The sequence below is a fragment of the Babylonia areolata genome, chromosome 30, assembly GCF_041734735.1.
Source record: "Babylonia areolata isolate BAREFJ2019XMU chromosome 30, ASM4173473v1, whole genome shotgun sequence".
NCBI lineage: Eukaryota > Metazoa > Mollusca > Gastropoda > Neogastropoda > Buccinidae > Babylonia > Babylonia areolata.
Window position 1 is genome coordinate 7,163,374 of NC_134905.1, and position 10,000 is coordinate 7,173,373.

The window sequence follows — 10,000 nt, forward strand, 5'->3', positions numbered from 1 at the left end:
TCACACACACACACACATTCACAAACGCACACGTACTCTCTCTCACCCTCTCACCCCCTCTCTCTCTCTCTCTCACACACACACACACACACACACACACTCACTCACACACACACACTTAATCTTTCTCTCTCACCCTCTCTCTCTCTCTCTCTCTCTCTCTCTCTCTCTCTCTCTCTCTCTCTCTCTCTCTCTCTCATTCACATCCCTGACTTGAGCCGAGGAATGCGGATTATGCCGGACCTTATGTCCGAGTCTAAGCTTCAGCAAGCCTTCAAGGATTGCGCCCCACGGCTATTAGCGTTACCTCTGAACTTGCCGTGCACCTATTAACTGACACTCCCCGTAGCTCATTCCGGTCTTAGTACTACCTCGGGTTTTCCCCAACAAGCACCTATCTGTAGACACACACACACACACACACACACACACGCACACACAGAGCGCTCGTGCGCGTGTGTGCGTGCACACACATATAACTGCTTATCTCACATCTGTTCAAAAAGCGGGAGGGTGGGGGGGGGTGGAATGAGGAGGTGGTGAGAGAGAGAGAGAAGGGAAGAAAAAAGATAGGGAGATAGTAATGGGGAGGGTGAAGAAGAAGAGAGGAAGGAAGAGAGAGAGAAGAAACAGAAGAAGAAGAAGAAGAAGGAGAGAGAGAGAGAGAGAGAGAGAAAGAGAGAGAGAGAGATAAGAACAAGAACAAGGTTTTAAAGTCCACATAAAATCACATCAGAACACACACACACACACACACACACACACACACACACACGCACGCACGCACCCCACCCACCCACCCACCACCAAAAAGAACAATACTCACCAGTTTGTTGGACTGATCGAAGCCAGGGTACACTGTCCGACGTGCAGCACACTCCATTCTGGGACCTGACGGTGATCCTGAGCCCGGGCACCCCATCCTCGGAGCACGGGAAACACGCATACAGCTGCTCCTTCGTCGGCACGTTCAACACGGCACCACCGGCACCAGCACCCCCTCCTCCTCCTCCAAGCTCCAGCCTCGAGGACTGCCAGAACCCGACGAAGATCCCTACCAGGACGCCGAAGATGAGGTTGAGGCCCAGAGACACCACCAGGAGGCAGCGAATCGTCCGGGAATTGAACCCCGAGGAGATCTGGCGGTACAGGCGGACGGCGGCCTTTCTCGGAAGGCTTTCATGGATCTCGTTGACGGAGTTGTCCGCTTCCTCCATGGAGACTGGTCTGAGGAGCGCTGGGCGCGAGGAGGAGGAGGAGGGGGAGGAGGGGTAGTGGTGGTGGTGGGCAGGGTTTGAAGCTGAGGAGGAGGAGGAGGAGGTGACAGGAACGTCGAAGTGGACAGTGCCGGTCATCGTCTGTGGTTGTCTTTGGTTGTTATGGCGATGGTGCTGCTGCTGTTGCTGTTGTTGCTGATGGTGGTGGTGGTGGTGGTGAACGTCTGGTATCGCTTTGGGAGAGTTCTGGAAGGAAAAAAAACAAACTTTTAAAATAGCAACTTGATTTTAATGACGAGACCCCCTCGGAGTGATAATGATGTGATCGTTGTGGGGAGGTCGGTGACCAAAGATAATGATCAAATCGTGTACAACGTGACAAAATGGAGCGGGACCTGAGAGAAAATAAAGTCCGGATTAACAACTTCACTGCTGAAGGACAGAACCTTGGAGAAGGGATCATCGGTTTGTACTGTAATTTCTTCCTTCTTTTTTTTGTACTTGTCAATGATATAGTAACTGATTCTCACAACTAAAGGTAATATTATCCCAAGAGGAAGAATAACTCCAAATACTCACATCTTGACCTGAAAGCTTCTGTCTTATCTCAGTGAGGTGACAGCCCTTCACTGACATCCTGACCTGTAAGTTCTGTCTAATTCTAATCTCAGTGAGGTGACAGCCCTTCACTAACACCCTGACCTGTAAGCTCTGTCCTATCTCAGTGAGGTGACAGCCCTTCACTGACATCATGACCTGTAAGCTCTGTCATATCACAATGAGGTGACAGCCCTTCAGTGACATTCTGACATGTAAGTTTTGTCCTATCTCAGTGAGGTGACAGCCCTTCACTGACATTCTGACATGTAAGTTCTGTCATATCTCAGTGAGGTGACAGCCCTTCACTGACATTCTGACCTGTAAGCTTCTGTCCTATCTCAGTGAGGTGACAGCCCTTCACTGACATCCTGACCTGTGAGCTCTGTCCTATCTCAGTGAGGTGACAGCCCTTCATTGACATCCTGACCTGTGAGCTCTGTCCTAACTCAGTGAGGTGGCATCCCTTCACTGACATCATGACCTGTAAGCTCTGTCATATCTCAGTGAGGTGACATCCCTTCACTGACATCATGACCTGTAAGCTCTGTCATATCACAATGAGGTGACAGCCCTTCAGTGACATCCTGACCTGTAAGCTTCTGTCCTATCTCAGTGAGGTGACAGCCCTTCAGTGACATTCTGACATGTAAGTTTTGTCATATCTCAGTGAGGTGACAGCCCTTCACTGACATTCTGACCTGTAAGCTCTGTCCTATCTCAGTGAGGTGACATCCCTTCACTGACATCCTGACCTGTAAGCTCTGTCCTATCTCAGTGAGGTGGCATCCCTTCACTGACATCATGACCTGTAAGCTCTGTCATATCACAATGAGGTGACAGCCCTTTAGTGACATCCTGACCTGTAAGCTTCTGTCCTATCTCAGTGAGGTGACAGCCCTTCACTGACATTCTGACATGTAAGTTCTGTCATATCTCAGTGAGGTGACAGCCCTTCACTGACATTCTGACCTGTAAGCTCTGTCCTATCTCAGTGAGGTGACATCCCTTCACTGACATCCTGACCTGTAAGCTCATCAGCAATAAAAGGGTTAAGTAAAACTGAAAGATGATCGCAATTACCGACGAGAGAACCGCCCCACGTTTAACTGAAATAAACCATCTCGAACGAAACGGAACTCTCGTTAAAAAAAAAAAGAAAAGAAAAAAAGATACTGCCAATAACGATGGCAACAGTTGAGTTACCAAGGCAACAACATCACGCGGTACAATACATGATAATTTGTATAAAGCAACCGCCAACCCCACACGCGATGATGATAATTGGCCAACAGAGACTCTTTGTCGAGAGATTCATGCTCTAAGATGCAAATGAGACACCAATGTATACACCCCCCCTGCCCCCCCCCCCCCCCCCCCCCCCCCCCCCCCCCCAAAAAAAAAGCAAACAACAAAAATGTGAAATTCGGAACGGGAATATGCATAATCACACACACAACAACAACAACAACAAAAGAAATCTGGAATGTGTATAACAAGCACACGTCATTGTATCATATCATCATCGTAGTCACGTCACTGCGGATGTATGATATATAATGTGTGTGTGTGTGTGTGTGTGTGTGTGTGTGTGTGTGTGTGTGTGTGTGTCCGACTTAAACAATAAACAATCCAACATCCAGCAGTTGTTTTGTGAAGGATAACAGACCATGCACTGTAGTCTCTAAAAAAAAAAAAAAAAAATTAAAAAAATTAAATCACTGTGAACAGGATTTTTGGTGAGAGAATAATACGATTGGACAACGACATCAACAATGATAATACTACTCATATTTCTGCTGCAATAATAACAATGTCAACAGCGACGTTCTGATGGGACAGATGCAGACACAGGAGAGAGAGAGGGAGAGAGGGAGGGGAGAGAGAGGGGAGAGAGAGGGGGGGGAGAGAGGGAGGTAGAGAGAGAGGGGGGAGAGGGGGAGAGAGAGACAGAGGGAGAAAGAGAGAGGGAGGGAGAGAGAGAAGGAGGAGAGAGAGAGAGAGAGGAGAGAGAGAGAGAGAAGGAGAGAGACAGACAGACAAAGAGAGAGACAGACAAACAGACACACACAGAGAGATATCAAAATTTTGTATTTCGACAACCGACATTTCAGCTATGGCATACCGATAGTAATATTAGTAATAATGATTAAATATTAACGCTTCTGCTGCTAATGATAGCAACAGTAACAACAACAGTAACAATCAGTTACTGATGCAAGCAGGAAAACAAATATCACCAGACAGAGGAAAGGAAACAGACAGACAGACAGACAGACAGAGACAGTGCAGAGACAAGGCATACTGGATCATGCATTATGACTGGTGCAATGCAGACTTCGAGATCGCCAAGTTTTTTTGTTTTTTTTTCGGGGGGGAGAGTGGGGAAAACCCGCCTTCCCAAAGCCACAGTAAAACTGCACGTGACTATCAATAACAAATCATATTTTCAACACGAGACTGAATATATATATATATATATATATATATATATATATATATATATATATATATATATATACATATACATATACAATGTATACATAATTGTAAAATGACTTTTGTTAATATGATGATGGTGGTGCATATCATTTGGAAGAATTTTGTTCTCAGTTTGTTAGGGGTTGTTTTGTTGGGTGTTTTTTGTTTGTTTGTTTTTTGGGGGGATGCTGAGGGGTGGGGGTGTGGTCTAAGGAGACACATCAACACATATGATATTTATTTATCAAGAAGTCTTTCTATGGCGCATATTCTTTGAATCTCTATGCGCTTTGCATACGCCCTTACGTAAATCGTAAACACATCCGTGGCATTCTGTTATTCTTTGATAAGCCGTCATGCGAAAAGGAAAACTTGAAAGAAGACGACGATGACAACGATAACATTACGCCGTGATACGGGATTTTCCCAAACTTGAACTTGAACCTACACCCCCACAGTCTGCCCCATACCAGTCATTTCTGAAAAAACGCCAACGCGCCAAGCGAGCGGAAAGCCTTCGTCATTATATGTCGGTGGTCATGATTCTGGTTATTGTTCTGATTATTTAAAGTTTAAAGGGAGAAAAAAAAAATAACTGGGACGTGAAAAGTGGAACGTTCTTTCCTATCCTTCCTGTATGTATTATTGTGCTCCAAGTCTTTCGCTGTTCTCAGATATTACTGGACTGAGCGATTGCCCTGTTGCTTGTGCCGGAGTGTTGTATTTGGACCGCTTTGCGCGATGTGCTCTCTCTCTCTCTCTCTCTCTCTCTCTCTCTCTCTCTCTCTCTCATTCTTGTTCTGATTTGCACCCCAATGTCACTGGAGCTGTATAGCCAATGACATTAACTCACTCAGTACGGCCAGTCCTCTCTTCTCCTCTGCACAGACCCCTCGGATGTCCAGTGGGTGTCTGAATGACCCAACCTTTAGCTTCCGTCGTCAGAACTGTGGTATTCTTTGTCAACATTCACGTCTTCAGTATAAGAACCTTCCGCTTGCAATATTTTGATGATGGTAATTGGGGTGAAACGCTGTTAACGTCGTCTCTTTCGTCGTTCGTATGGAGAGAGTTAAACATTTTGAGTGTTTAGTGTTCCTGCTCTCTCTCTCTCTCTCTCTCTCTCTCTCTCTCTCTCTCTCTCTCTACTCCGGTTCAGATTTCTCTCTTTCGATTTTTTCCCCTTTCTTTTAATACTATAAAAACAAAAGAATGAGAGGGGACTTACACTGGAGGGGACTCAAGCGCTGAGAGAGAGAAAGACAGAGAGAGGCAGAGACAGAGAGAAATACAGAGACAGAGAGATCGTCATTGTCAAAGTTAAATAAACAATGTTTCAACTGAGAGACAGACAGACAGACAGACAAAATGAGAGACAGAGATCGGGAGGAAGCAAGAAACGATAGAGATAACAGACACTGACAAAGATAACATTGAGTTTTCACTCAACTCGCGATCTGTTTCCTGAACTTTCAAACTTCAGTTTTCTCTTTTCCCAGGACAGTTTCTGAGAAATCAATGAGGGGGTCGGTAGGGGGTAGGGGGGTGGGGGTGGGGGGGGGCTAATCTCTAGTCACTAGAAATCTGTTCTCAAATCTTTCTTCTGCATCAATAAGCTACATCATTTACATGTGTATATCCTGTAAAAAAAAAAATAATAACACATTCGCGCATTTTCACAGCTACAGTGGATCCTAATCTGTACCCAATACATTCCTCAAGGTCAGAGAATGAGTCAGCCTTCAGCAATTTCGCGCGACTGCACGGGCATTTTTATTGCGTGTACATGATCCTGTTTCGTTTTCCGGTTGGGAAAATTGAAGTTTCCACGCGCCGCACGCGACACGTGACTACTGCCGCGAACGACACTCGTAATCAGTGTACACGACAGTTTCAGTTTCAGTAGCTCAAGAAGGCGTCACTGCGTTCGGGCAAATCCATATACGCTGCACCACATCTGCGTATATGGATTTGTACATGACAGCATACTACTACTACTACTAGAGAGTCATCACTGACCCACGGCTTCAGCGCCGGCGTGTCGTCATTGTCGTCACTCAAGTTCCGCTCCGGTCAGCGGCGGTTCCGGTTTCTCATCAGTAAAATTAAAAGAGCCGTCAAACTCAAACAGTATCAACTAATCATCTCCGTTAACGTCAACATCATCATGACTCAGCTGTAGCAGCAGCTGCAGTAGTAGTAGTAGTAGTAGTAGTAGTAGTAGTAGTAGTAGCAGTAGTAGTAGTCGTAGCAGCAGCAGCAGTTACAACAGCACTAGTAGTAGTAATTGTAGAAAAAAGAATCAGTTGTGGTAGCAGCAACGCCTCTGTCGGTATACCAGTACGTCGTCGATCGGACATTTTCGACGCTTTCTATACTTTCGAAAGCACAGCGCGTAAAAATAAATAAATAAATAAATGAATAAATAAATATACAAACAGACAAGTAAACAGATGAATAAATGAATAAAAGAAATATTTGCACGCCAGTGGCTTTCGTCAGCCATAGTTTTCAGTTATCGTGGTTTGTTGTTTTTTTTTGTTTTGTTTTGTTTTTTATCACTGATTCGATTCTTTTTTCCATTTCCTTTTTTTTCCCAGTCTTTTTAATCGCTGGCGTTGAAGTCAATATAGAAAGCTCATTACATAGTGTAGGCGAAAGGTAGATCAGTTACCATATATTTACGACCTATTGATTAATGTTCATGTCTTTCTTATATCTCTCTCCTCTATGCAGCACACACACACACACACACACACACACACACACACACATACACACACATATAGATAGATAGATACAGATATAGATAGTGAGAGAGAGAGAGAGAGAGAGAGAGAGAGAGAGAAAAGGACGTACAGACAGACAGCGAGGCACACACAGAGAGACACACAGAAACAGAAATAGATACATATCTATCTATACCATATATCATATGTATCTATGCACCTCTATCTTTATATATATATATATATAATCCTTACGCGTTCACAGGTGTTGATTCACTCAGAGTCAACGACTGTGTACTCTTCATAGCGTCAGGCCCAATGCTATGTTATTATACAGCAAGGTAGACCCCCATACTCGCTGCCGCCGGGCTCAGCGGTTCCGACCGACAAATTCGCTTACGCTCTCGGCTTCTGTCGCCTAACGCTGCCTAGAAGTGTGAAGGCTAGAGTGTACGATAACGTGTTACAAGGAAGGAAACGCCGCGGGAATCCCAATCGTGGAGTGGGTGGCAGAATGTAAGTGGCGAACTGACAATAAATATTATCTGTCGGCACTCACACACACACACACACACACTCAACACACACACTCAACACACACACACACTCAACACACACACAACACACACACACACACACACACACACACACACACACACACGTTATTATCACCAAAACAAAAATATACAAACAAATAAGACAACAAAATGGGAATAACCAAACATACACAACATTTTCAACACCTACTTCTACTACTATTACCACTACTACTACTACTACTGGTACTACAACGACTACGACTAAGTAGTACAAATACTCCCATTTCAAACACACTACTGTACAAACGAAAATAATATGAAACAAAAATGCTACCGATCGAGTGGCCGGCGGCAAACAAACAAAATCAGATGCAGATCGAATTCGAAAATCATCCAAACAAAATCTATGTAAAATGCGTCAGAGTGAAAAGTAAACCACTGAACGGAAGCGGGGGGTAAAAAAAAAGAAAAGAAACTAAAAAAAAAACAACAACAAAAAAAACGGTGGAATAAATAAATATAAGCATCTCCTCCGGTCATCCAAGAAATCTCACATACCTGAACCCGTGAAGGGGAGGAAGGCGACGAAGACGCTGGTTTTAAACGGATCAAATGGAATAATTCCATACGCGTCTTCCCCAAGCTGCTCATGACATCAACCTGTTCAGCATCATCGAATCGAACCCCGGCCTAACATTAATCCTCAGCTCAGTCCATTCTCCGGGACCGACACCATCACAGTTAACACGCGACCGACAGTACTGTATACTCAGTTTTTGAGAATTAACAGTCGCCCCAAATAATGTTTAATTAGCACGGTATCATCGGAGGATTCTGTTCATAATCATCTGAAGCCTTAATCAATCTGTTAGGAAGAAGAAACAAGAATGGAGTAAAAATGAATAAATAAATAACCGGCACAAATATGAATAAAATATTTATAAACAATCTCTCTCTCTCTCTCTCTCTCTCTCTCTCTCTCTCTCTCACACACACACACACACACACACAGAGTGGAACCGGTCACTTACTTTTTAGTCTGTCAAACCGACTGGCAAAAAAAAATTAAACCGTGTGTCATTTGACCTGTTCAAACACCAAATGTGCCACGAAAGAAATTTCTAGAAACACAATACGCGACCTGCCTGTCATCAAACCAAACAACCTGTCACAAAACCAGAACATGTCTTAAAAACGCAAGCAACAGTTAACTAAGCTCGATCCCTCGCCCAAGCCTCAACAACTGACTCACCCACTCTCTGATCGACAAATAGCAATTCAAAAATTATGTAAAACAAACTGCTCAACCAACCTCCGATGTGAAACAGATGCCAATGAAAAACAAATACAACTTCGTCTGTTCGACATAGGTCGAAACAGGAGAATACGAAATACTCAACAACAACTGCAATCCCTTCTCAATGAATGTCCAGTACATACTGTATTTAGTTTTCAAAATACCTCTGCACTCGTTGATAGATTAGATAATATCGATTTCCATCAACAACACGGCTGTTCACGTGCGAAAAGAAACGCTCGCGCAAGTCTCACCCGCATAAATCAAACTCCTGACAGACACGGCAAAGAAGCACGCTCCTCCTGGGTTGAGAACAGTTGAGTAGGAATGCCGACACCGCGCAAAATGCTGGACATTCCGTCAAACCCACCTCCGGGACTTGGATCGAAGTACAAAGGACTAATGTTCTCGTCTGCTCGGCTCGCGCAGAAGGGAAGGGAGAGTTAGCGCCCCTGACAGAAATAATGAATGAGCCCCACAACACCCACGCATTTTACCAGCACACAAAAATCGATAGTCACCGGCAGCAAAAGATACGGGACATACACACCTAGGGAAGCAGAAAATTCGCAGAGTAAGGCTTTTACATCGCCCGTCAAGCCCTTCAGGACTGAAAACTACCACGCTGATCCGCTGTACAAGCTTGAGCGTGCCAAGTCTTGATGAGATAAACCTCCGCGAAGGTTCGCTCGGGCCCTATTTCCAGGTGTGATGAAATCCTTGTAGAAATAAACCGAAACTACGTGAAGGTTTCCACGGAGCACTTTTAAAAACTAAGTTCATCGTTACACAACAACAACTAGATGTAACTCTTATCGTCTTGTCTCTCACCTTTGCAAAAAAAACAAAAGCTGTAAATCTTCCACTTGAATCAACTTGTTTCTTTGTTTCTTCTTCTCTCTCGAGACTTGCTGCTTGACAGAGGAGCGTTTTAAAAGTCCTTCGCTGCACGAGTACTTGTCTCGAAGTGTGTGGCGAGTGCACGGCAAGTTGCTTCTCTTTCTAGGCCAGTTACTTGACGTAGTTGATTTTGTCCGGAATTCCCACAGGAAAGACAGACGCGTTGACCAATCAAAACGCACGCACGAGCTCCGCGCGAGCGAGCCGGTCTCGACACAGCACAGTGTGTGTGTGTGGGGG

General features: G+C 44.6%; 1 protein-coding gene across 1 annotated transcript in view; it reads right to left on the bottom strand.

Moving 5' to 3' along the window:
* LOC143275239 (uncharacterized) overlaps positions 1-8,403 on the bottom strand; it is a 15,282-nt gene extending 6,879 nt beyond the window's left edge. Inside the window, exons 1-2 of the mRNA XM_076579214.1 lie at positions 8,122-8,403; positions 827-1,463 (exon numbers count right to left, since the gene is read on the bottom strand). Coding sequence (XP_076435329.1) covers positions 827-1,463; positions 8,122-8,214 — 730 coding nt within the window. The 5' untranslated portion in view covers positions 8,215-8,403. The remainder of the gene's footprint in view (positions 1-826; positions 1,464-8,121) is intronic.
* Between the last annotated feature and the right edge of the window lie 1,597 nt (positions 8,404-10,000).